The sequence below is a fragment of the Zootermopsis nevadensis genome, unplaced genomic scaffold (genome assembly GCF_977971745.1).
Source record: "Zootermopsis nevadensis isolate Lab colony 2312 unplaced genomic scaffold, Znev_1.0 Znev_ptg000012l, whole genome shotgun sequence".
NCBI lineage: Eukaryota > Metazoa > Arthropoda > Insecta > Blattodea > Termopsidae > Zootermopsis > Zootermopsis nevadensis.
Genome location: NW_028259144.1, coordinates 5,059,709 through 5,087,594, shown reverse-complemented (window position 1 = coordinate 5,087,594; position 27,886 = coordinate 5,059,709). Strand labels below are relative to the sequence as shown.

Here is a 27,886-nt window from a genome sequence, read left to right as displayed (position 1 = left end):
AAACCTAGTACAAACAGTACTAAGCCAAATAGTATGTCTAAAAATAGGAGTACTGTTTTTATAAATATTTAGTTTTCTGTTCTAATTCTAGTGGGCTGCATAAAAGTGAATATCCCATGTGTGCTGTGAGCACCAAAATGTTGACCCATGGGCTAAGGAAAACGGAGATTTGTCAATTATGATAACAATATAGTGGTTTGAACTGGGTATCTTCTGAATATAATTAGAGCATGTAGTGCTGGGAAAAGTTTGAGGATTAATACATGAGAAAAGGCATGCTTGGAAATTTTTTTATTGGTAATTTTCACTTACAAAATGTGGATTGAAAATTTAGTTACAAACATGTAGTTTTGGTTTGTAAAAAAACAACTGATAACATTTGTTTGTGATAAGTTCTTGTTAGAATCAGTTGTAAAAGAGGTTTCTACTTTGCATTTATTTTAATTGCCTTGTAGTAAAACTTTGTGTACATATTGATTACTGAAGCCATATACCCTGTACAGACTTTACTATTTTTTTACATAAATTTATATTATGTAATATACATGTAAAATTTTACATCATTGTGTTTCTTATCACTGTTATGTCCATTTGCAAAATGAATTAGTGACGGTTAAATTACCATTTTATCCGTGATGTGTCTTGCAGGTTATAAACACTTTATCCTCTCACATCCTTAATACAAAGAAACTCACTAGAACACAGGTTCAAAAACAGAAACCAGTTGTGACTACAGTCATGAATAAAACATTTTCCGGCATGGTTGCATTTTGTTTTAAATAACATTTGATTTCATGTGAATTGTAATCTTCTGGGTTATGATGCTGTATAGTCTTTTGGGTGATTACTGACATTTTGGAGGAATATCACCTCTGTCTTCAGGGTAGAGGAAGTTGAAGGCAATATGTTCCTCAAAAATGTTAGTGATCACCTATAAGTCTACATGATGTCACAAACCAGAATACCACAGTCAATATTTTCACCACTACGACAACAGTAAATCTCACATTTTGATTTTAATTTACAGGCATTTATTAAGTACAGACTTGTTTACTTCAGTCGTTCAATGTGTAAAGAAACACTGATTTAACTGATTATACTGGATATGCAAAAAATTCTAAGGTTGGAATAATGAAAGTTATAAAACCAACAGTCAGGTTACTTCTGAAGGTTTGTGTTTTGTATGACTTATTAGTAGCTGTAATTGGTAGTTGATCTCTAATCAGTGTTATTAGACACTTCAAAAGAATGTTTCAAAGATCTATTTGTGATTAGTAGATTCAGCATGCACTGAAGTATGTAACTTATAGGTCTGGTGTGTTTTCAATTTATATGTTAAAATTCAGCATTTTGCCTTAGATACTACGTCCTACTGTGTTTGTAATAATTGCAAGTGTTCAATTACAATTTTTTTAAGGTAGTGGAGGAATTAGAAATTGTGGAAAGTGTGCAAGGCCAATCTGCAGTCCTATATTTGAGTTATTGGTTAAACTTGAGGACAGCAAGTAAATATATTAACAAAATGTTGTACAGAGAACATTGATTCATTCACTTATATGGATCTGATATCTGTTGAAGACAAACCGAATCAGAAGGCAAAGTGAGCTAATCACTGGTCTGCCAGCTTGAGCATGTGAGGAGTGTCCATGACCTAAAAGAGATATTTTAATTTCTTTGAAAATCATATTGGGTGAGACATCATTACTTCAGATAGAAAGTGCAAAGCAAACAAGACTGGGCATGGTGAAACAGGAATACAGTAACTTGAGTGTATAGGACTCTATTATTAAGCCTTTCTAAAAATGGCAAATAATAATGAGGGTTAACAGATGCCTCATACTTCTTATTTTATCTCACCTAGTTACTAGGTATGAGATATTTTACTATGCATAAAATATAATATATAAAAATCAAGACTGATATGAATTGTGATGTTTAGCTTGTAAGTAAGATATCTGAAATTCATACTTTGAAGCACCTCTCTTTGTTGTTTCCTTGCAACAACTGTAATAGAATGTTATTCAGTAGGCCAAGATTATCTCAGCATCCATCCTCCTTACTTAATACTCTGAACTAAATCCTGCATTATCTTTCATAAATTGAAACTCTGTATGTACAACATAGTGACAGAGGCAAATGTCTCTTTTCTGTGAGAATGTCAATTTATGGGGTGGATCTAGGTCCCTAACTACACATCTTTGAAGTGTGAAAAACTACAGAAACCGTTTAAATTATGGGCAGTATGAGAGCATTTGATACCTCTACACCACTGCTGAAAAACATTGTAAACCCCCAAAATTATTATTTTAAATAGTGTTGAATTTGAAAGATTGCATTAAATCTTATTTTAAATTTAGTTATTTATTCATATTTCTTAGATAAATAATCCTTTCGGACTTCCTGAAGTCAGCAGGACTGTATGTACAAATAGAGATCATATATAAGAGACACATCACATTAGAGTGACGTCCTATTAGAATTTTATGGTAGTGACCCAGGTGTGCAGGTAGAGTTTAACGTAGGTGTGTTGTGTAAGTTCATATCAGATTGAATGGCAAACATATCAGTTACTTGTGCTACGTGCAGTATCAGTGAAGTCATAGATTTTAGCTACTGTAGGTTCTACTCTTCTTTTAAATTTTTGTTGAGTAAGGTGTAGATTACAGTGGTGTGCAGTATTCACTGCGTTAAGAACCATTACAATTAGCCAGAGATGGTAACATTTGAGAACACATTGATTTCAGGTCCTACACAGTTTCTCCGGAGAACCCCCTTATAACCTGTTTTGTAGTTGACAGCATTAAATAATGTTAAGACTATTTTCAGTTCTTGAACTGAGTTGTATGAGAAAAGAGGGTTTAAATTCCTGTGCTGAGAGGCTGCTGGCCAGATTGTAACTTAGGTGTGATTTAAGTGTAGCAATAAGCTACTGCAACACATGACCAGCTGGACTGCAGCTGAAAAATGTTAACTGTAGTTAGTTTAGTTTTCAGGAATTGGTGAAACTTCTGAATTTCTCTGAAGTGCATGAGGGTAGAGGACGTATGCTATAATCTGCTCTTTGAATATAGATTGTGATGTCATTAAAATGGTTCTAAAAACTAGTCAGAATATAGTCGTAGGGTTAGAGTTCACTGAATGATAACCATTAGTTTGACTCTCACTTGTGATCACGGCACATTTATAGACACCATGTTTTTTCAGCCACAAGGTAGAGAAGTCAAGGTGAATGTGACAGTTTTCACCATACTATTTCAACTGATGGTGATACTACCTAGCTACTGATGGCTACTTTTCAGTTATCAAATGGGGTCAGATTATCTCACCAAATCTAATAGCACTTATTCACTTCATCCTGAAATAATCTAAGATTCTGAAAGTGACATCATAGGTCAAGATCGGTGATGCTGTGGCCTGGGTCGGGTCATCTCACCCTTCCTGATGGAGAACGGAGGTGTGATCTAATGTAACCTGTTCTGTAGTCCACAATGTCACGCCTCTGGCTTCCTTGGACACCATGGCGATTACGACGACTCCACCTGAAACAGAAGGGAAATAGTTTGTTCTTATAATTGTAAGTATCAAATATGTTTGTGTAGATATGTACTTTACGCAGCACATGTTGCTAAAATATGAAACACGTAAAGCTTACATGTCTCTCTTCATTATGTGTAGTTATATGAAATGTATAAGTAAAGTGAATGCGTAATGTGAAGCTCGTGCACATTTTGTCCATCTGTGTTTATAATCTTCTGAACCACTTAAATTCTGAATGAAAATTTCAATTTCAAATGCTTTTTTGTGTCTTTTTATGTTTATTTTGTTTTATTGCCATATCATTTATCATAATTTTTAACTTTTAACCTAGGAGATCTGTGTTGGCAGCAGTTCATTGATCTATCCACCATATCTGATAAGAATGCACCCTAAGCCTACATTATCAGTGTTCATACTTAATTTAATGATAAGGTAATTGGTGTGGGGTTTTTGGAGTGACAATGTATAATCCAGTATAATCTTTGAAGATGGAGGCAGTAGCTACCTCTGAAATGTTGGTAACCACATGCAAGACTATATGATGTCATAATCCAGAGGAGTGCATTCTAAATTTTTTAACACCATGAAAACCTCAATGCCAAGTTAATTGGTATTTCTTATGACTGTATTGCTGTTAACAATTTATTAGTATTAGTAAGTCAGTTTATTAGTTAATGGTGAATGGTTGATCAGTTAATGGTGAATGGTTGATCAGTTAATGGTGAATGGTTAATCTATAAAAAAATTCAATAATTGTGACAGTCCTAAATAACCCTTTGAAGCTATATCTCATCTAGGTAGTGTTTAAAAATTAATTTCATACCTCAAAGAAAATACAGTGCGTGTCCATTACAAGGATCAGTTGGTTAATGCTGTTTAGGGAAGTAATTACTGTTTATTCTGAGAATCATAAAAAACAAATAAATGCATTGTGGTCAAAATGCAGAGTGACTGACTGTTTAAGCAGGCAGGCTCTAAGGGGTTAAGCAAGAATGATAAAGTATACTTTACTGAAGGACACATATTTTACAAATGTGATCATTCTCATTTTGCATACCCCACTGGCGTTGATTTTCATTTATTTCTGATATCAGGAGGGGGGAATATATATGCATAGAGTTGAAAATTATTTATCTTTGTATTTTGTTAAGTATTCACCATATCAAAAAAAATCAAGGAGTTGAGCCATTTGTTACATACTCTAAAGAACAGTGATTGCTGGCAAATAAACAGTTGGAGTTTTTGTGTGGATGGGCTAAATAAAGGTTCCTCTAATTTAGTATTTGTCATACTGCTAAATTGTTAAGACAAAAAACCTTGTAGAAGGACAAAGGTGTTTTCATGAACCCCCAAAACATCCTGATTTTCTTCTGCATTACTGGTTGCTGTATTCTTGAGTCTCTGATGTTAAGGGCAATATATAGATTGTGAAGAAGTTGTCAAACTACACAATATGGCTTTCAAAACACAGTTGTCAGTTATATTGTGTAACATTTAAATAATTGGTGTCTTTCTCTTTTGTGTGTCTTGTGCAGAGTTCTTTGTTGTATGTGCTTTGTGTGTTTAGTTTGTTATTATCTTTCAAGGTCCAAAGAGCTTCATGAAAAACACTCACCTGCTTAAATTAATTTTGTGTGACAGAATTTCCAAGAGAGTTCCACATCATCACCTTTCCTTATCCCTTGATTTTTCAATCCAAACTAAATGTGCAGCTGTAACCTCATTTACTTAACTGGCCAAACTACACCAGATGACATGTATAATCAGGAGTGACCCATTGCTGAATATTCTCTGTTTTATGTATAATACAGACCTTCTAAGTTCATACACTTGGCACTTTGTCTTACAGGCTTGTTAGTATGTCAATCTGTCAGAATAAGAAGCCGTGTTTCATGTTTAATTTTCAGATTGGAAAACTTGAGTGTACAAATATTTAAATCATATAGGAATAAATAATTCCAACTGCATAATGAACCCCTTGTTTCTCGTAATTCAGTAGGACACTGAAATTTAAATACATAGGTAAACTGAGCTCTTAACACTAGACACTAAAGTTTTAAATTGAACATGCAAAGGGTATATTAGTCAGACCAAATGCAAACATAATTTGAAGAGTGAGACAGAAAGGCCCTTTGCTTTTGCATTTACAAAATGTTGAAATGAGAGGAAAGGAAGACTAGTCAGTGTAGTGAATGTACTTGCACATGCCTGCAGACATTACCTTCAGAATCTAAAGAAGCTTAAAGTGTACTGTAGAAAGCGATGAACTTCATTTAGTGTTCTAACACCCGAGTCTGATGCTCAGGACATTCATGCTGACATATCCCATGGTTACTTCCATGCAAGTATTACATTCTATAAGAATTTATCTACCTGGTATTTCACACATCATTCCCCCTGTTGGAGTACAAATACTAGCAGGCAAATACTTCCCTTTGTTCTAAATGCAGTCGCTGGGATGGATCTACTGGATGTGGTGTTGAGTTAATGAGCTTTGTGATTGGGCATCACGAAGCAGATTGATATGTCAAAAGTAGTGACCTACCAGTGGGTCTTACAGCACCCAGTCTTGGAGGCAGTGTCATCATTGGTTGTGTTGCGAAGCTCTGTGTATAGTTCCTGAGATATCTACTTACAGATCATGCTGCCTCAGGCCTAAATGCTGTGTGACACACCAGTGAGTTGCCTTCTTCCGAGCTCAGTTACTGAGTGACCCACGAGTGAGTTTCCTCGGTCTGAACATGTTTTTTCTACTATAACAGCAAGCCAAACATTTACAAGCAAGTTCTGAGAGCTGCGTGAACTTACCTTGCACTGTGACTCAACATGATGATGTTTCTGTAACAACAGAGAAGTTCCATAGTGATGACTGACCAAAAGAACAAGAGAATGCCTGAAAGTGGCAGAACAGTAAGCAAATAGGCACACAATTATGAGTGTTTAATCTGTTAAACATATGCACATCAGTATCACAGCTTATCTTTACTGTCTCAGTAGTAGTATGAAGACGGCTATTTTCCGGGCTGTTGCACTGTGTAGTTTGGTAGAAGTTTACTGACATTTCAGAGGTATTTGCTGCCTTCATCACCAGGGCAGTGATGGAGGTAACAAGGACCTCTGAAACATTGGTAAACTGCTACCAGACTACATGATACAACAACCCTGAAGGCAGCCATCTTCATACTCGCTGCTGTGAGAACCTGAATTCTTGCTGAGTAGTATGTATTCATACTGTTAAGTTAGGAGCTATATGAAATGCACCTCATTCTACTCGTTCATGCAGGTTGTTCCTTGTTTGCCCACTGTCAGTTCGATGTAAACTACAATTTAGATTGATATTCATCAGATTTTGTTGGCAGTAGACTGTTCTTTTACCCTGATGACCCATTTTATAATTATCATGTGTGTCCTGTCTCTTGTTATTAATATTATTCAGCTTTCACAGAATAATCTTTCTAGTGCTTTCTAACTCTGAATTAATATCCAAAAGTGTGAATACTCAGACATGTGATAGAACTTCTGAGATGGTGACTAGTAGGCTTGTCTGTGCACAATGCCTTGTATACTAAAGTTTGAAATGTATCGACCTTAAAACAGGCATAAAATCATTCTGTTGTAAGTTTTCACACATCTCTGTGCATATGTTAGAATGTCTGAACCAGGTACAGAGAGAAACAAGAAAAATATTTTGTTAATTAGTAAAATTGTATTTGATTTTAAATATAATAGACTATAAGGAAACACTATAGTTGATATTAGTGAAGTCTGCCTTCTTTCATGGATTCTTAGAATTCGTAAAACACTACAATACTTCCAAATGAAACAACTTAATCTACAATTAAGTTTGTAAGAAAGGAATAAGAGGAGTCTAGATTCACTCTAACTACAGACATATGCAGAGAGAGACAGTGAAAGAGAGCAAGAGTAATGGTGGAAATAACTGACAAAATATAATTTAATATTTTAGATGTAACAATATTTGAACATGCACAATAATCGGGTGTTAGGTGCTGCAAGTTGAATGTGCAACTGAAGAGTGTTCGTATGTGTGTCTACAGTTGAAGCTTCCGTTGCTGAGAGTCCGTTCCAGCTTCCAATGCAGTATGTATTAGGGGCTCTTTCTCTGCGAGTAAATCAGCCAGAGCATGAAGCTGACCACTCACCTCAATCTAGTGTTTGAATTAAGAATGTATGGAGCTATACCTTCATACACAGTATACTCCTTCATTACATGGTACTTAGGTACAGTGACAACTTTATCAAATAGATATTTCACTGTGTTGGTTAACAGTCCTGCTTTGTATAATGGAGGTCTCGGTGAACATGTTTACATTCTCCAATGAAGAATATGCAGATATGCATTTTGTGTACAGGTCTTGCAATGGCAATGCTGCTGCTGCTGACAATTTCCGTGAATAAGAATCAGAGATGACATGTTTTTAGTCACAGTCACCAGTATTTGTGAGAAAGTGGCTTATTTCTGTGTGTATCATTGACTGCTGAATGTCTAGTATGAAAGAATGCAGATGAGAAGGAAAACATTATTGAAATATCAGAGTGCAGTCCACATCTGAGCACCCAGAGAATTTCCACTTATCTCCATGTTCTGTGCACAAGAGTCTGGGAAACGTTACACAGTGAACGACTGCATCCATATCATTACTAACAAATTCAACATTTTGAACCTGCAGACAAGGGTAGGTGGTTAGAATTTTGGCATTGGTCTAATGCACACCCCCCACTTGCATTTTTATGTTTTGTTCACTGATGAGGCACACTTTAGTCATGACGTTAACAATACCAGAAACTTTCCTCAGTTCAGGCCTTGAAATAAAACAAGTAGTATGAAGTTATCTGTCTTCTGGATTGTAGCACTGTGTAATCTGGTAGAAGCTTACAGACATTTCAAAGGTACTTGCTGCCTCCAAGCAAGCACCTCTGAAATGTTGGTAAACTTCTACCAGACTACATGGCACAGCAACCTCGAATACAGTCACCTTCAATACTCACTAGCATGAGAAACAAAAATCTCACTAAGTAGTATGTATTCTCATGCTCTTAAGATAAGAACTTTAAGAAATGCACCCCATTCTGCATGTTTTTAATTTTATGGTCCAACTTCCAACATCATTTTGCTGTAAATGTGTGGCGTACTGTCATTGGTGACCAGTTGCTTGGACCATACATCTTCCCGCAATGTTTAATAGGTGTCATTTATGCCGTATTTTTGCAAACTGAACTGGCACTCTTTAGAGTATATTCCTCTGTGAACACTATTGCAGATGTACTACTAGCATAATTGGGTACCCCCAGTTTCAGTTGGAATGTCATGCAGTGTCTGATTGATCCTCCATGGTGGTATACAGAATTGGCCACCATGGTCTCTGGATGTCACCTGGGGTCACATGATAAACATGGTGTGTGATTGCAAGGTAGACACAAGAGAAGGACTACCTCAGTAAGTTTTTGATATTGTGAGATGCATTAGTAACACTGCAGTTCTTCATACAGTTAAACATTCCCTAGTGAAAATGAGTCAAGATGTTCATCAAAGCTGATGGCAGCCATTTCTGTACAATAGAATCATATTCACTTTGTTCAGTGTGTTAACTGGAAGAGGAAGGAAGCAGCCTGTTTATTCGATTTAAGAGACTATCCCAGCACGAAGAATATTTTGTCTGACACACACCTCCGAAACATGAAGCAGGAATGCTAACCACTACACTGTGAAGTAAAATAATGATAATATGAAAGCAAGACTGACAGACTTACCGCAAAAGACGTGTGATGTAGTCAGGCCAGTTGTCTGGAAACATAACCAAGAAGAAGCCTACAGCTATGAGAATCATCCCGGCCAGTTTCATGCCCACAAAATGGGCACCATACAGTACCACATCTAAAGCTGTGGATAAACACAACACACACAGGTCATCATCAAACTTGATTATTATAAATCAGGTCTTTCTAAGCAGCCTCTCCCACTGGGTTGGTAGTTCATAATTCTCTAAGTAACTAACTTTACCATCTCTTGTTTAACATGTTCTTTGATAGCTATAAAGATCATTCCTCAGAGAATTTTTAATTGTCGTAATTTCTTCTTTTCTTTCTGTTTCAGAATCGTGTAATTTATTATGGTCTTATGAAATTCATTTCACTTGATGCTGCGTTGGGTTTGTGAATTTATATGATGTGATTTATCATTAATTTTTCTCTTCTGTTTTATTGAGCCAGCTAAGTACTCGCATGAATTTCTTTCTTTTTCCTTACTCTTCTTTTTTTCTTTATATCTTCTTTCTTAATAATATAGAAATTCATGTTTTATTTAAAGTTTTATACTTGGAGTAGTACTTGTAGAGGATATAAGACCATCAGTATTGTTAAATTTATACAATTACTGTTTAATCACTTTGTTGTAAAGGTGTAGACATCCAGGTTTTCTAAAATATCAGCAAACTGGCCTGTCACAACTTGCTTTCATCACCGAAAAATGGAAAGCTAAGTCTGTGAGCTTTTAAGTATTCATGATCTTGAGATACTGTGCATCATGCCAGTCATCCATCCAAGATTTCAGGTTCTCATGGTGAAAAGTATGAAGATGGATATCTTCTGGGTTGTTGCACTGTGTAATTTGTTAGAAGTTCACCAATGATGCAGAGGTGCTTGTTGCCGTAATCATGAGGTACTCATTGCCATTTTGATTGAGGCAGCAGGCACCTCTGATACATCAGTGAACTACCAGAGAACATGGCGCAAGAACCTAGAACCATATTCAGAGTAAGTGGAATATAGATTCTGTACCATTAACTAGAACGATAGAAGATGGCTGGCTAAGAAATAAACTAATTCCACAGAGCAGAGTTATTCTTAAGAAGCTAATAATCATTTAGCTAATCAAGAAATTTGCTAAGAAAGAAAACTCACAAATAGGTTTACAGGCCTACCTGACCATTTCTTGATTATAATCAAGAAATGGTCAGATGAGTGATCATTCTTTTATTGTAAATAAGAAATTTTGCAAGGACTGTCATTCCTTAACCCAAAAAGAGACTGTCAGTGAGTAGTAATGCTCTTTCCTGCACAGTAGATATAATGGTTATACTGCCATGACTTGGTATTCTGGAATTAGGTAGTGTATCCTCCATATCACATGTACTGTTATACACCTGTGACAGTACAGGAGATGTTGGCACTGAAGTAGGAGAAACTTTATATTTTACCTCCTATCCACGATGCTCAAGACTTCGTGTGTTACAAAGTAGAGAACGTGCTTTACCTGCAGAAACTGGAACAGCTGTGATGAGGCCAAGGGTGATAAACAAATCATAGGTCACTGCCACACTGAAGTTCCCCAGGAGGTTAGCAGCTGCAGAAAGAACAAATGGGATTCTGTTACATGAAACATTCTACCAATTTGCAGTGTTGGGCGGTGGGAAGCTGAATAATGACTTGGCAGGAAAGGAAGGACTAAATTATTCTGTTACTTTGTTTGTTTAATTAATCTTTCTCTGGTGCAAGAGTTCTGTAGCAGACAATGGGTGGGGCGATCATGAAGTGCTAATTGTAATGGATATGAAAGAAAGTGGCAGTGATGTTATTCTGAGACCAAAGAAAATCGTGAAAAATTTGATCAGGCTGGCTGCCTTCAGGAAGAGATTCAAAGTTCGTACCTCCCGAATACAAAGGTGAAATGCTAACAATTCAACTGCTTGTGTTCAGTACTAAACTGTTTAAAAAAACAGAGATCGTTTAGTGCTGCATAAAATATCAAATTATCATGATTGGTAAATAAAAATTTGAATTGGACTGTAAGGATATAAAGGTAGTATACTGACACATGCTTGGTTAGACAGAAAAACCATGAAAAGTCCTTGTTAGAATAGCGAGTAACCTGCATAAAATTCCTCCTTATCTGTAATGTTACTGTTGCAGCAATGTGCTCACTGAACACTTACTAGGATGCATAATACAGAGCCTTGTAACATTTGTCATTTATTAAATAGTAATACAAATAATAGGTACCTTACACTATGACCAGCCAAGTGCTGGATCATAGATGAAGCCATTGACTGAGGTCTGAGGATATTATGATTATGTTCTGTTTGGTCAGAGATATCACACATCTTGTGGGGCAGCGACAGAAGAGTACGGAGCAGTGGTTGAATGATGATTAACAGGAAAAACGAATTCAGAGATAAACCTGCCTCACTGCCACTTCATCCACCACATACCTCACTTGAAGTTACCCATATTTGAACCTGTCTCTCTGCAGTGAGAAGCCAGTGTCTGGCCATGGTCATTAAGCCTGATAACTGAATATGTGTAAGGAAACCAAAACAAAGGAATGTGTTTGGTGTTGAGAAGTTAATAAAAAAGTCATATTATCTGGAAGTAGAAGACATTTGAGTGGAATGTGATGGAAAGCTGTAGTTGTCGAGGCTACAGCTCGTACAAAGGCAATGAAGAAAAAAGGAGGTGAAGAAGAAGAATGAGGAGAATACAAAGTAGTAAAAGTATGGATGATGAGATGGTGTAGTAGATTTGTAATACCTAGTGAAAGTCCACTAGCTGCAAGCAGCACTGGCCATGGCAGCTGCTCCCAGTGCAGGGTCTCCACTCTCGTGAAGTAAAGCACCAGGCAGACAGGCCACAGAAGTGCAGCATTAAAGAGGCCAATTAGTGAGAAAAATAGAGATACTTGGCCATAACTGGCTTCTCCAATTACCTTCTTGAATAAAACCTGCAATGAGACATTTCTGGAATCAGTTTTTCTAGTTTGCAGTTTATTTACTCAGCCAAGACATCTGTCCAGTGCAGTTTACACCTTTAAACCTACTTCTCTAAAAAAAAACTATTTTAATATTATTTTCTAATTTCACAATATTCTTCCAAGTGGTGTCTTCCTTTGATGTTTTCCAGTAGGAAATTATTGTACTTTATCAATCATCCCATGTACACTACATGCCCCACTTTTTCAGTCCTTTAACAGTTAACCAGCCCAACAATCTTTTGAGAATATGCATGACTAGTTAAGTTAGATGTGCACCTCAGACAATGGAAACAAGATATACACACACAATTATGGTGAGGGTCATATCTTTGAGAACAACTGTAATGAGATAGAATCATAGTATTCATTTTCATATTTATGAAATTGGTTAGACGATGTGAAATGGACTGTTCAAAGGCAAACTCTAGCATCAGCTCGTTGAACCTTCAGATTACTAGTATATTATGAGTGAACTTCATGAAGTCATAGCTAGTCATGTATGAAATTGGATAACTTGGTCAGCAAAAGAATTTTATGCATTTTGGATGGTTGGGGTTCAATTATCAAAACACAAAAGGATTTTTCTCTTCATCACTATGTCTTGGCCAGCCACCATTCCAATGGTTACTGGGAACTCTGGCACAAATAAAGTATGCAGAGCATGAAGCTGCCACTGTTAACAGTCTAATCGGAAGGTCTATAATACCTTGAGATTTACATCTGCATATCATTATTTTCAGACACAGGGGTTACTACTTCTTTATCTTCCTATGACAATTGCCATAATGAATCTACAATGTGTGTGATTTAGCCGTTACCCACAGTCTGACTTAACAGTGACTATTGCAATATAGTTTTTAAAAGAAATGCAAAATTAGTGTGACCTTATATACAGCAGAACCCGCAGCTGCACCAGCAGCCAATACCACTCCTCCCAGTGTTGGACTGCCAGTGATGCCATCCATGTAGGCAAACAGTGCTATACCCGTGTCACACAGGATCACAGCCACGATCTGGGGATGGAATCAGCTACTGAAAATGGTGACAACTCAAGCCAGTTTTGATTCAGTTTCCACAGTGCACTGATATTGTCCAAATTAAAGTGTTTTTGCATGGGAAACCAAATTCTGGTATGGAATCAGTTATAGAAGTAGATCAATAGATCAGATTAAAAGTTTTATGGATGCTTGTCTTACTCAAAGTCCTTATTACCTTGGTGTGAGATAAAAGGTAAAATATTCAGTGCTCTCTCCCATGGTGTGAGAGATAAACCAACAAAAAGGGTGGTCATTATTCAAATGCTTTAGTGCTGTAGAACTATTTGAGTACATATCATAATGATGCCACCATCATTAAAATTGAATGTTTTGTGCTCATGAATACCAACACACCCTCTTTTGACCATGTTTACAAACATTTTGTGTGGCATTTCAGCTTCAGTATTGGTTTCAAGATCCTCCATTGTGTGCGTGGGTTAGTCCTATAGACCACTGAGCCACAGAGAAATAAATTAGGTGGAGAGAAATTCAGAGATCTTGGAGTCCGTAAGTCTTTGCAGATTGAACAATAGTTGAAGAACTCCCAGAATAAGGAATTTTTTTTTTGTATTTGTGGTGCAATCTTTGCTGAAACCAGTTATGTTCATCCACTTGAAGGTGTGATATGAACTGGGTGGTGATATCAGCAACTGTCTCCTCAAAGAAAATGGTGCCCTTCACACACTTATGAAATAAAGCACACTTTCCTCCAAGGATGTCACATCTGAATTGTTTCTTGCACCTCTACAAATGACTGAGTTGTGAAATAATGTTCAGTTATGAAGGTTTGGCATGAAAAATTATGTGTTGTTCCCACTATAGAGATAGTGCTACTAGGAGTAGATGGGGTATATGACACTTGCATTTGCAGGTGTCAGAAGTAAGAAACTTCCAACATGTCATGGATTACCACACACTTTCATGCAGAGTTGAGCAACTTTTCAGTCACTATATATACTGCACATAAAGTTATAGCGTCTACTTACCCTGACACCAACAAATTGTTCATGAAGGATCACCCATGACAGCAAATACACAGAGGACACATTTGTGGCAAACAAAGCCATTACATCAGTGGCTAAAAGTATCCGCAGTGAGTGGATGTACATGTAGTTTGTTGCAACCCATAGGAGACAGAAGAGACTGCAGCGAGTCAGAAATCGAGCTGCAAGGCAAAAGGGAGCACTTAAATATAAAAAGTTTAAATTTCAACATGCATATATTGAAAGAAATTGTGAATGTCATGTAAAAGCAGATTTAGTTAATTATTCAGTGTTATGGCCTACTTCAGGTACTATAACTGTTTATAAATGGCAATATTTTTTTTTCAAAATAGAGCACAGAAATATGAGAATGTTTCCCAAATGTGTCCTTACTGTTTATTCGATTATTTAAAATTTAAGTCTATTTCTTCAAATGGAAATATTCTTTTATAAAGCTGATGACACTGTTTAAGGCACACTATGCATGCATACATAATTTTTGTTTGTATTTCATCGAGTATACAACTACCAAAACATGTTATAAATAAAGTTGTATGGTTCAGTTATATCTGTATTTTCAGTGATATACAAATCATTTGTATAATGTTTCAATTTTAAGGAAACTTAAGAAGATAGGTTTGAGTTTCACATAACATTAAGGTTATACTGCACTGGTACAGAACTCACTGATTTGAGATCTGCATGAGCATGGCCTCTCCTCAGTTCACCTGTTCCTTTTCATCTGTTCCATCCAAATTTAAATTAAATTTTACACAATTTATATGAAAAAATAAATAAATAGTGAATATTCTTTTCAGATCTGTTGTGTTAATCTCTTTCTAATATTTCTAGTCATTTGCAGAATCTGAAGTAGTATGAAACAATATTTTCACATGAACTTTATAACTTGTTCCTATGGTATGCATGTCCCAGTTATTAGACACTAAAGTTGCTTTATAATTGTCATATAAAGACCACTTATAATACTAAGTACTACAGAAGAATGCAATTTTCAGTAAACACTGTAAGTATTTTGTGTTTTCTTATTTACCTGCAGTAAAGCCCTTGTCTCTGAAATTCCTCACACTTTCCCGCAGGATGTTTCCAGGTGACTCACACTTGGTTGATATCAGGCAACAGATGAAATAAAGTGGAAAGAAGAGGACTGTCCAGTTTGTACAGAACCACGTGGTAAAGAATGGAGCATTGTAGGACACAGCCTGTATAATCAGCAAGTATTTGTATTCATTGGCCTTGATTTATTGCAATTGGAGATTCACTGCTGGAAAGCTAATATAACTACAGGTATCACACTGCACAGAGTAAAAAATTATTCTTTGTATTTCGTTAAATATTTGTCATTATGAAAAGTGTTTGAAGTGAAACTTTTTTCATAATGAAATCTATATTTCATATGGCATATGAATGCTTTTAAGGTGGGAATTTTCATGAAATCCATTATGTTTGATTTCAGTTTTGTATATAATAGAGGTTATAATTAACTGATAAGAATTAATGTAATATGTTTGAGAAATTCAACTGTAGATCTCCAGAATCAAAGTGGGATTAAGACTGTTGCACCAATATTTTACTTCGATTTTAACTGCTGAACTTCGTCTTTCATGTCTAGTTTTATATCTCCTAGACCACAAAGCTCTTATACTAATAATGAAATCAGTTCAGTATCTGAACCACTCGGTTAAGATTTTTATTGTGATCTTTTTGGTTGTGATTCTGTGTGCTCTTGTTGAACATTTTGGAGGAATGGATCACCTCTGTATTCTGAAGATAATGTGCTGCCAAAATGTTGTTAACCACCTGCAGAACAACATGGCAGCAAAACTCGAAAGACTACAACTGACATTAATTCAGTAGCAGATATATGTGGATGGACATAATAGAACTTCTTCTGTTTGCATGAACTTTGTGCAAAAAACACAGTCAAGTTATCATTTTACAAAAGGAGCTGGATGCATCTCTTAAAGTCTTCTACTTGTACCAACTTCATCTTAATGTGGTACACAACAAATGAGGGTGGGAAAACTTGGGTCATGTTAGTATAAATCTATTTTGTATGTCGTGGAGGATGTGTTAAAATATAGATAAAGTTGCTTTTGTATAGATGTGTTTAATTCTGTTGTTCTGATATCTGACTGAGGTTGAACAAGCATCCATTACCATATAATGCGACATTTGTCTTAGTCCAAATGCTGTGACATTGATTTCACTCACTGAGCTATGAAAATCCTTTTTTGATCTGCATGGTTCTGCTACCTAGCCTGAAGCATTTGAAGTACGGAAATATTACGTTGAATTTGAAAATAATAATGAACATTTTTTTCATATTTTTACCTTAAAATTACATTAGTTCAGGAAAATTGTGAGAAATTAATGCACAGCAAAATGTTTAAGTAAGAGAATGCAACTCACAATGTGGTGGTGCAGTGTGTTGCTGTTATTTGAATAGCCCGTGTTAGGAACAGATCGATGGAGGTAGAGGTACTTGATGCAGTGGGTAGCACCAACCCAGGAAGCAGTCACACAAATGGTTACACACACTCCAAAGTAAATCTGTTAACAGAAGAAGTGACTGTTAAAACTGACTCCATGGAGTGGAGTCCTTTCGGAGTCGCTCATCTAGTCGATAAATTCCACATTTTAGAAAACCCAAAGTTTCTGAAAGATTTTTTAAGATCCATTTTATATTGTCCTTCCATCTACTCTTATGACTTACATGTGATCTCATTTCTTCATGTTTACTAACTAAAACATTGTATGCATTTCTCCCATCCAGATGTGTGCTACATGTCCGTTTGCCCCCCTTGAATTCAGCACGTGAATACTATTTGGCAACGACTACAAGTTTCTCAATTTTAGGTCTAAATATTTTCATAATTTTTTTTAAACATCCTCTTTCTCCTGTTAGGATGTGATACCAAGTTTTATATAAACGTATAAGAAAACCAAAAACCTAGTTCTTAATTTAACTTTTATTGTTTAGACATAATTTCATTTTAACGACTGATTAATATTTATGTGTGGCCACTGGTTAAATATCCATACATAATTTAGTGTGTGCTTAATATATTTATGCTCTTGCCCACTGAATACATTGTTCAAGAACCTACAGTGAAGCCAAAAGCAGAGTAATCCATGTATAAGCCATTTAACAGCACTGAATTTGGGGGCAAGGTGAAATGTTTATGTTTTATTGATCTGTTTTGACTGACTTAACTCACCTTCCGCAGTGATTCAGAGCAGCATGAATTCCTACAACTCTTCAGCTTGTGCAGGGCACCACTGCTAGAAGACAGCTCAGCCTCCTGTTGACTGTCGGTAACTATAATGAAAGATGAACATCCTTTATTGGTGAAAGTTTAGAGATTCTTTCTGTTTCAAAAGCACTCCATTTCTTTTATTATAAACACAAATCTGTTTTAAAGGTGCGTATAAACAGTACAGATAGAATATCTTACAGAGTTTAAACTGCCCACTTAAACATTTGGCTGCCGATTGCCCTTGTATGTATGATCTGAAGCTTTCACAGTGACTAAGTATAATAAACTCTTAGGCTACCAGCTATATCAGATATATTGAAGTACCCTGAGGATGAAGATTGTTCTTGAAACATCTGCGTTTTCTCCATTCAGCCATCCGACATGGCTGATAGCCCAACAAGAAGTTACGCTCTTGTATGGCATCCACAAATTTTACTTGCTACATTTTCTAAACTATCTTCAAATCTGTAACTCTATACGATACCCATACTTCAGACAGTAGAGTAGGACCAATTGCAAAATCATGGATTTCTTTGCAAGTTTTGCCCAGTTTGTGTTTGGCTGTCTCTGCATTGGTAGTGTTTTCTTTCACGTTTTCCCACGTCAAGTCCTCGTGTGATCAAGTCATTAATTTGTTAGAATTGGAAGTATAAGAATCGTAAATATTAAATTAGCCCACGTTGAGTGAAAATCCACAAAAATAGATCACTGGACCTTGGATAACATTGGGACAGCAAGAGACTTCAATGGTAGCTTTGAAATAAATCTGCGAATAACGTAGCATTTGATAGCAGTGAAGCGGAGTGTGTGCTGCCGCTGTCAGATCTCTCCCTTACAGTTTATTAAGTGTTCTTACAAATAAATTTGAGCGTCTAAGATAAGATGCATTTGCTAATACAAGCTGCCATGCTCATTATTTAATTTTCTACTTGGTAGGCACATGAAAAATATTTATATATTTAATACCAAAACTTTTTTTTTTTTTTACATTTTTGTACTGCATCACCAAATTCTAGATGACATTCAATTTTTGCTGAAAGGGAAGAGTCACATTTGACAAACTAAGCCTACTTTTGAGAGTATTGGATGTTTACTACAACTAAAATATTATTATACTGTGTATTGTCGAGAATGTATCTACCTGTTTTGTGCTCATTAGTATATAATTTAATAAACAAAGCACATGCTTTTTTTAGATTTATTATGGACAATTTCAAATTGCAGAAATAAGTCTGTGTAGCAGTGACAGGCGTGTTTCATACGTAAAAAGGTTTATTTACAGATTTTTATTGTTTTTCGTGGACCTAGCTCAGGATAGAGTTTGGTGGCAGGCTTTTGTGAATAAGGTTATGACAAGCCAAGTATGCAATCGACTTATCAAAGAATATCCTGCACCACAGAGTGAGTGAGTGAGTACATGATTGAAGTATTATATTAATGGTAAAAAAGAATAACCATCTACGCAACTTTTACTCTAAAATAATTACTTAAAAAGTAAAATATAAAAATTTAATCTGCATTACAAACGTAGATTATAGATAGAAATTTTAGCACCTGAAGCTGACAGTGCTATTAGTCTAATGGAAAGAAACAAAAGAAACGTATGGAAATTATATGAAATGTTTAGTAGTCACGAACTTAACTATATTGTTAAAACAAAACAGACATAATATACACTTGAACATTGACTCCTCCAACGTGTACCAAAATACAGTTTTAGCTTGTGCTTAAATACCACAGCCTAAAAATCATTTTTAATTGTAGTCACCTGTTCAAAGAGAGTGATGCGTCTTTTGGATTGCGTATTTACCTTTTTCTGACTTTCATTCACTTTTAACTTTTCATATTAAGAGGCTGTCAACATAAATATTTTCACTGCAGTATAGTGTTGTAGGCTTCTTATTATCCAGGGGCAGATTAACTGGGATGTATGTGGTTTAAATGGAAATTAAAAAATTAATTTAGAAAAATTGTTGTAGAAATTGGAACATTTCAAAAGAAAGGAACGAATAAAAAAATTTAATGTATTAACAGAAATCAATTGTTGCTAAATATGACAACATTGTTATTACTATCCACTGGAATTCTCCTTTTGAAAAATTGTTTGTATGTAGTGTATTAAATTCTACATAGAATACTTTCTGTTATTAGTAAATCTTTTAAAAAATTTAATGTATTGCCAAAGACATTTAAGTCCGCTCTTGTTAGTGGCATTGTCAGTTGTCGAAGAATTGTGGTTGCTACTGCCAGTGTGGTTGCAGATGTGCTCAAGTATCCACGGCAGGACGTGGAATATTTTTGTAGGTCGTTAAACTTGTCCCTAATTGATGCCCGTGTAACTGCCGAAATATTTTGAAATACTCTACGTGCTAAAACAAGTAGCACTGTCCTACATACAATATTCTTTTTCAAGCTATTACACGTTGTACTGTATTAAGATTTGATGGACACTGATATTCCAAATGTGTTCTTCACGGCACGTCACATAAGTAGTAGTCGCACTGATATGATCCGAAGTCATTGTTGCATCTTAGGTCATTCTTTAATCTTTCGATAATCTTATATCGATCTTACAGTAATGTGATTCGAGTTTCCGCTGCGAAAAATGCGTCAGACACATTCCCGGTCCCATAAGGTGTTCCTTATTCACGTTAGAGTGTGTTGGACGCTTATTAATTTGTAATTTTTAGAATTATATCATACACCGGCATTTTTATGCGATGATCCATTATTAGACGAAATCAAAGTTTGGTTCCAGATTCGTGTAAACAGTAGGAGTTACACTTGACCGATAAGAACCTTAATTAAATTTGCTGAATAATTACCAAATGATATCAAAATCTGTTCAGTAGTTTCGGAGATTAAACATGGCGACAAGCGGCTAATTGATACTGTTTCTTCTATTAACGTTCACCTCCTGCTTCTTTTTTTTTCAAATTACATATAATCAAACATTTTTCTTAGAAAAATATAATGACTATCTATTTCTCTTCATTCTGCGAACCTGTCTTTGAAGTATATTAATCCACCACTAAGGATTATTTTTTAGGTTATGTCCATCAAACATTTTGCTTATTTTCACGGTGTTAATGCCTTACAGTTTGATGATAATAGCAGGGTAAAACTTTACTACCGACAATTAAAAACGTTCAATTTTGTTTTTACATTGCTCTACTTTACTTGTATCTAAGTTTATTTTAGGCTAAGTCTTCAGGAGCATTCAAGCGTGTGAGCATGTGTGTCTGAAATTTGACTTTGTCCATAAGAAAGAAAGAAAGAAAGATTGGTAAAGGAACACTGTAGCTCGTTATTTACAAATTCAGCATCGATTCAAGAACGTGCTTAATCACACGCGTACTGCGTGGTAGTGACTTAATAGTGCTTAAACTCACACATGCTTTAAACAAAAATTGCTCGTCTCATTCCAACCAAACCACGTTATGCAAGAGGTGTGCTGTGCTCTACAGTAAACCCTCGTCTAAAGCGAAGGTGTACGTTCCTCGAAAGCGGAGCATTCTCAGAATCCTCTTTGAAGGAACTTAATATTGTATGGGAATAACTGGGATACGGGAACGCGGCATACATTAACGATATTTATTCATGAACAAATTATGTAATATAATAAAGGATTTTCATGAAATTAAGAGTTAATGTAAAATCTCAACGGAATATTAAACTTTAAAATAAAAATTTCCTTGGATATTTTACATCGTCTAAGAAATAATAAAATAGAAAACGACGTTTCGGAGATGGGGCTCTATCTCCGTCTTCAGGTACCTACACTGTTGGGCCCAATTAACAATTAAACGGCAATGCGCGAGGGTTGTACAGTTAAGCATCTAGCCCGCCTGTCGCAACAGCTATGTATGCTTCCTGAGGTTTCTAATAGTTTTCTCTCTCTAACCAGGCCTTAAAATAGGCCACAAAGGCTTTCTTCTCTGCCATTCCATTCCTTCTTCCAGAGCAGGATGGTGGGTGATGGCACCACGTGGTACAGTCATCCAGCCATTTTCTCACTTTGTAAACCGCGTAAAGAATGCACGAATTATTTCACAAAACGTACATTAAACAGATTTCTAACATTCGAAACAACGGAATAATGAAGACTGCTTATTTACCCTTAGTGTAACAAAATATACGGCATTCGACCACAAAATGACGAAAAGCGAGTGGACCATCCCTGTTTTGTGCTATAAATGTTTAAATCGATATCGTATATTCATTATGGCCTCCTTTCGATATTTTAATTTTCCGTGGTATTTACTATTCTTCTGATTTCCGTAATCCACATTCGGGTTTTCGTAAAAACCGAAGAATTTATTGACCGACTGAGCGACTATTTCAAGGACTCTTAAAATTCGATCTGTTTTTCCCCCACAAATTTTAATTTATTATTCCCACTCCCTCCTCTAAAATTAAATCCAGTATATCTAAGACAATTTCTTAAGATTTCTCTCTCTTCAGACAACATATATTTTGACTTAACATTTTTATCTATAATACAGTAAATTGCATTACACGACGAAGTTATTTCAACAACGAAAGAGCTGGGCCTATGTGTAAAGCTTGTTGCAGGAACGAAAGCATGGGGCTTGGAAAATGTAGCGTACCCTGTCAGTTATAAGCTGTATGGTGCATTAATTATATTATCAGTGATTAGTGAAAAATAAACTGTTTACTAGTAACTGTCTTTTGTCTCCAACAGTTTTCAATTGCAATAGATCTGAACACACTTACCTTCTTCCTGTTGGGAAGTATCCATCGTGATAAGAATATCCTCTTACATGATCTTTCGTCCGTTTTCCTTACGCCAAGTAGTTTTGTTGGTATTCCAAAAACCCCATAAGAGATAATCCAGATGTGGATCGCAGCTCAAGGCCGCCATGTTTCACTGCAGGAGATTCGTGTGGGTGTTCAAGGGCACAGTTAATAGAAACAGTGTAAATGTTCTATTAAACGCTGGGGATTCGATTGCAGACGAGTGTTTCCAGAAAAACTGAGAACCACGACCGAGTCTCAAATTGTAACTGCGTGCCAGAACACAAAATTTAATAATGGCCGAATCTTAAGTGATGTCAGGATTGCCAGAAATTTACAGAAGATGATAATTTTTAACCATAAAACATATTTTTATGATGTATTGGACCCCACGTTACTTTTTGCTGAAATTTTTAAATATTATTAATTAAAGTACTAAGAACGTAAAAAAAAATCTGTCACGCTACAAGCCATGTAGGCGTTTGGGATTAAACATTTACATGATGGTTTTTATTCAAAGAAACTGTCTTACTAGCCCTAGGATACAGTTTATTTTAATTGTTGCAAAATCATGGCTTGTGACTGTCGACAAATGGTAGGAGAAATTCTTGTCAGCGGTTTTCTTACGCAGAATAAAATTCCATTCACAGAGCCAGTGTTTTAAGATAGAGATATCTATGGAGCATGGAAAGGGTTAAATACAAGTCTGAATCGATGGGTAATAGTCAGAGCTGCTGTTCAAATAGTTACAGTATATTGATATAAACGCATTCTTCCATATTCCTATGGTAACTTGTGTTGGGCAAGGCCGTGGTCTAGGCAACACGGAGTTTTCCTCCGGGGGCTTCCCCGGTTTCTCCGTGGCATCCCAACAATTACTCCATTCACACACAGAAGAAGGCAATGGCAAACCACTTCTGGATCATCTGCCAAGAACGTATATGAACAGGTCCCAGTCCGAGAAAAGGATGGAAGGATCCTGTTCATATGGACCTGTCGTCACACAGAACACTAAATAATAATAAGATGAGGTGGTCTAGCGGTTAGAACGCTGGCCTTGTAATCCTGGGGTCTCGGGTTCGATTCCCGGTGGTGCCCGAATTTATAACTTGTGTTGGGCAAGGCCGTGGTCTAGGCAACACGGAGTTTTCCTCCGTGGCATCCCAACAATTACTCCATTCACACACAGAAGAAGGCAATGGCAAACCACTTCTGGATCATCTGCCAAGAACGTATATGAACAGGTCCCAGTCCGAGAAAAGGATGGAAGGATCCTGTTCATATGGACCTGTCGTCAGACAGAACACTAAACAAACAAAAAAATAATAGTAAAAAAGGTAATTTGACATATTCTCCGTGCATTTGGCTCTAATACCGAGCAGAGGGTCTTGGCTTTCTTGGGTGAAGATTTTTATCACTGTCCTCAAAACTTATTTCGAGGCCCAGTGGTTAACAATCCTGCTTCATGTGAGATCTGAGGTTCTCACGGCTTTGACGATGATGAAAATGTCCTCGGTTACGACACCGTGTCTCGTAGGTAAACACCGACGTTTCAGAGAATCGTACTCTGTTTTTGTTCTGAAACACTGATATCTACCTACGAATCTGAACCAATAACCCAGAATAACAGCATTTTCGGGGCGTATCACTTTCATATCTCGGTCTAGGAGACCGATTTTTCGTGATTGAAGTTTTTGTGTTTTTCCTCAGATCCTCCAGGCAAATGCCGGGACGATATCGTAAATTAGACCACGACCGATTTCATCCATAAACTTTCCAATTGATTCCTCATTAATAATCCTATCACTTGATGTGATATAGTTTAAACTCCTGACATCGTCGTTAAATAAACCTCAAAAAAAAGACCATTTTCTCGTGGGAAATCTGTTATTCATCAATTATTATCACTTTCTACCGCACTCGGTGTTGTATTGGTAATCGTGTGTATGAAGAATTGCATTGAAGTGCTTACAATTTGAATCTAAAGACGGCGAAACAATAGGAGAGGGAAATTGTGTTGGAGTGAACTTGTTAAAATGTGATTTTCCATTGGTCTTGTTGTTCGTGTACTGGGGACAGAGTTCGAACCTCAATCACACTGCAAATACCGAATTGCACGAGGACAAGAAATTCTTGAATTTTGTCAAATATCCAAATATAAAAAAAAACGCTTCAAATACAAGTTCTACTACTTTATGGGATTCATATCGTATTGTCTATTAAAGTCACGTAAATTATCGAATTTTTTGTGGAAGTATAAAATATTCTTCTTTTTCTTAGACTAGTATTAATCAGGCTTATTAAACCTATAGCAAGTATAAGTTACAGACCTTCATTATACCTGCGATGTTTTATACGATGGATCATTTTCGAAAAAAAAAATAGTTACTCGTTCATTTCGTTTATGGAAAGTTCAACAACATTAAATTCTGTCAGCATCTTTCAGTGTAGACTCTGAGGACAAAGTTTAATGGAGCCCGTTGAATATTTATAAGCTGAAAGGAAGAGAGCATCAGTCGAACTGATAGTCAAGTTTTGAGCAATACTTACCTGAGTCTGTGTGCTGAATACGTGCGGAACTATTGAACGGCCCGTTTGGAACGCTGCCTCGAGGTTGTTCATCCCCTGTTACCACGACGCTAGGCGTCCGAACTCGACGCGGATTGAAGATTGTCGGAATGTCACCGTCCCTCATGACAGAGCCGCCAGGTTTGGTCCCTGACGAAAGGGACCCGTGATTTACCAGGCCCCCATCAACTCGAAGAGTGCTTCAGCTTTTGTGGACCTCTGTAAAGAAATAATTTCATCGTAATTAAAAAAAGGTTAGCGAGATTGTTATTATATATAATTCCTAAGCATTTAACAAATCTGATACATATGTTTCAACATAGTCTCACAGTTGTGCTGCTAATTGGTACACCAAAATTAGATTGTGCCCATACTAAACAATGTTAAGCACAAAACATAGCCAAGAAAACATTAGGTTACTGCTAATAAAACTTGGTGTAATAGAAACCTTAGCAACTAGCAGATGCAACCTTTAATGAGCTTACAAGCTAAATTATTCGACCCCGTGCAACACTGTCTCTATGCAAAGAGCTTGCAGTTATGTAACTGTGTATCGATCTCTCGATCCAAAGAATTACCTTAGCCACGATCACTGAACTTTCCCGAGCCTGACCGAAAATTGTGGTTGAGTGCTTTAATAGATTTATACCTCAAAGAGTACGGTACTATTTCTCCCCTCATATTTGGGTTTCTAAATCCAAAGTAAGAAAATCGGTACCTACTTAAATTCTGAGTCAGTCAGAAGATATTTTTACGGGAAAATACAGTAAAACGCCAGGTAATTCTCATGAATTTAAATGGCCGTTTTCAGTTGACCATTCATTATCATAGTCTCATCTATTTGTACGGTGAATAATATCTGCTTGATATAGCGATATTTAATGCTCTGTAAATCATCAGCGCATTCTCTTTCTAACTATCTCAATGTGTCACGTTACTCCGTCATCTGTAAAGATTACTTCGACCTGAATCAGTAGTATTTCGTAAGACCTCACGCAGTGACGTCACTGTCATCCCCTCTCGGTTTTTCTTATGTAATATAATTGTAAATGGATAACTTTTCTTCGTGGTATTTTATTCTGAGAGAATATTTCTATGTAACCTCAAAATAATATTTCGTTTTATGGATATAATTTATCTTATAATTTGTCTAAAAACACCTAAAAAGCGGCAGAAATGTATGAGCCATGACACAACAGTAATGAAACTCGAGCCACGATCGCCTATATTATACAAACTCAACAGAAATATTCTCTAACGCCTGTGAAGGAGGCAACCAGACACTCCGTTATGTAAGTTGGATCACATAACCCACTACTTTCAGTAAATAGCACCTTCTATTACTTACATATCAGTCCTCTCTCCTTCAACTCTGATGACTTTAATTTTGAAGAACACACCTGTAGTTTCTTTTTACATTTTTAGCCTGTATAGCATAAACAACTGCAACACAATTGGTGTGAATAGTAACAAGGATTTTTTTTAAAGGCGAAAGTAATAAACATCTGTCATGAAATAAAATTCTATACTGACGTTGAATAATTCTTAATGCTGTTCATACCCAAACTTGTTTACAGATTCAACAGTATAAAATAAACAGCCAACAAAGGTTTTCATTGTCTTCCTAAGTTCTTCAACATGAATGCTGGAATAATACTCTAAAGTAGTCTACGTCCACTCCTCTGTCATGACTATTAATAATTCACAATCATGCCGCCACATCGACTTGTCGCTCCGTTCCATAGCAACGTAACGTAGCAGAATAACCTAGTACAGTTTCAGGTAGTCTATCCTGAACAAAGTTTTTGGTAGTTTTCTTCAGCCACTCCAAATAACAGTACTTTCAAATTCATCGTTCACAATAGTCCAACCATATTTATTCGATGCTACATAATATTAGCAGTTGATAAATCATCGTAAAATAGTCCAATAAACAATAAAGTAATGAATTCCCGTCTAGGGATCGGATATGGTGTCTAACGTTTTTCCTTTATTTTTTTTTTCGATTATTTAAGCGGAATCCTGAGATAACACTTCATTCGTCTGGAGCACTGATCTCGCATAATTAATATCGGTTTCTACATCCAAGAAAACACACCGTGTCTCCTTTACATAAATGAGGTTATTAGACTTTCGGAGAAAAAGAGCTGTTTGTTCTGATAACCAAACAAAACTAATGAACAGCATTTCGTTGGTAAGGTAATTAGTTACTCAGAATCAGATCATGGGGTATATATAATTATCATTATGCTAAAATTAAAGTAATCTATGGCGACTTTGTATCATTTCACTTCACATTGTCAAAGTAGCCTTATAATTAAGCTTGCGATGCTAACTAATATTATTGGTTGATAACACGTCATAAAATATTCGAAATATTAACCATTCGAGTACACGTTTAAGAGGGCCCTGAATTGTTCACCGACACTACCTAGAATTTATTAAACCATGCAAATTGTCGTCTTGGCGTTTCAGGTTATTTTAAAGTCAGAATGCAACATGCCAAATTGCTTTTGAACTTCATTTATAGGAAAGGAGATAACAGAGCGGAATAAAGATAAATTAATATGTGTGAAGACACACATATGTGTGCGGATATTCTACCACTCCGTTAAGTTACGGTTATAATGACACCTGACACAGAGCAATTGATTTTATGGATAGAAGACACTAAAAAAACGCCTACCTTGGACTCTTTTGGAGCAATTTAAGACGAATATCAAACCCTCAAGTCACACACTGATCACAAGGAACAATGAATCAATTTAGATGGCTGTTCGTCAGCAATAGCTGCTTTCCACCAGACAGATATTCTTGGTGTCCACGGATCTCCGCCATATTGATTATTCCGCTATGTGACGCACGCGCCATCCAGGGAAAAGGCGAAACGCGAGGGTGATCATGGCGATGTACATTTCGGCCATTATATATATTAATTGGAAAAATCTTTAATAAATA

At 36.2% G+C, this 27,886-nt stretch overlaps 1 protein-coding gene across 6 annotated transcripts; it reads right to left on the bottom strand.

Moving 5' to 3' along the window:
* Positions 1 to 276: 276 nt before the first annotated feature.
* On the bottom strand, positions 277 to 27,767 carry LOC110840594 (solute carrier family 35 member F3). 6 transcript variants are annotated; one of them, XM_087347714.1, is made up of 12 exons: positions 27,615 to 27,767; positions 24,911 to 25,147; positions 17,564 to 17,664; positions 16,755 to 16,895; positions 15,376 to 15,544; positions 14,328 to 14,506; positions 13,189 to 13,317; positions 12,085 to 12,274; positions 10,811 to 10,900; positions 9,310 to 9,439; positions 6,346 to 6,430; positions 277 to 3,539 (listed from the first exon to the last, which is right to left on the bottom strand). In XM_087347714.1, the coding sequence occupies exons 2-12, from the start codon at positions 25,053 to 25,055 to the stop codon at positions 3,525 to 3,527; spliced, it is 1,374 nt and encodes a 457-aa protein (XP_087203840.1). In that variant the 5' UTR covers positions 25,056 to 25,147; positions 27,615 to 27,767; the 3' UTR covers positions 277 to 3,524. The 6 variants fall into 6 exon arrangements, with proteins under 6 accessions (XP_087203840.1, XP_087203837.1, XP_087203835.1 ...); XM_087347711.1 differs by having other exon boundaries at positions 6,346 to 6,375; XM_087347709.1 differs by having other exon boundaries at positions 277 to 6,430.
* Between the last annotated feature and the right edge of the window lie 119 nt (positions 27,768 to 27,886).

Bases quoted from the DNA above. Each gene is read 5' to 3' on its own strand.
- LOC110840594 (XM_087347709.1), bottom strand. From the start codon at position 25,055: ATGAGGGACGGTGACATTCCGACAATCTTCAATCCGCGTCGAGTTCGG. The intron at 15,545-16,754 runs GTGAGTTGCATT...CTGATTATACAG, and splicing joins ACACACTGCACCACCACATT to GCTGTGTCCTACAATGCTCC. The intron at 12,275-13,188 runs GTCACACTAATT...GTCTCATTGCAG, and splicing joins CGGGTTCTGCTGTATATAAG to GTTTTATTCAAGAAGGTAAT.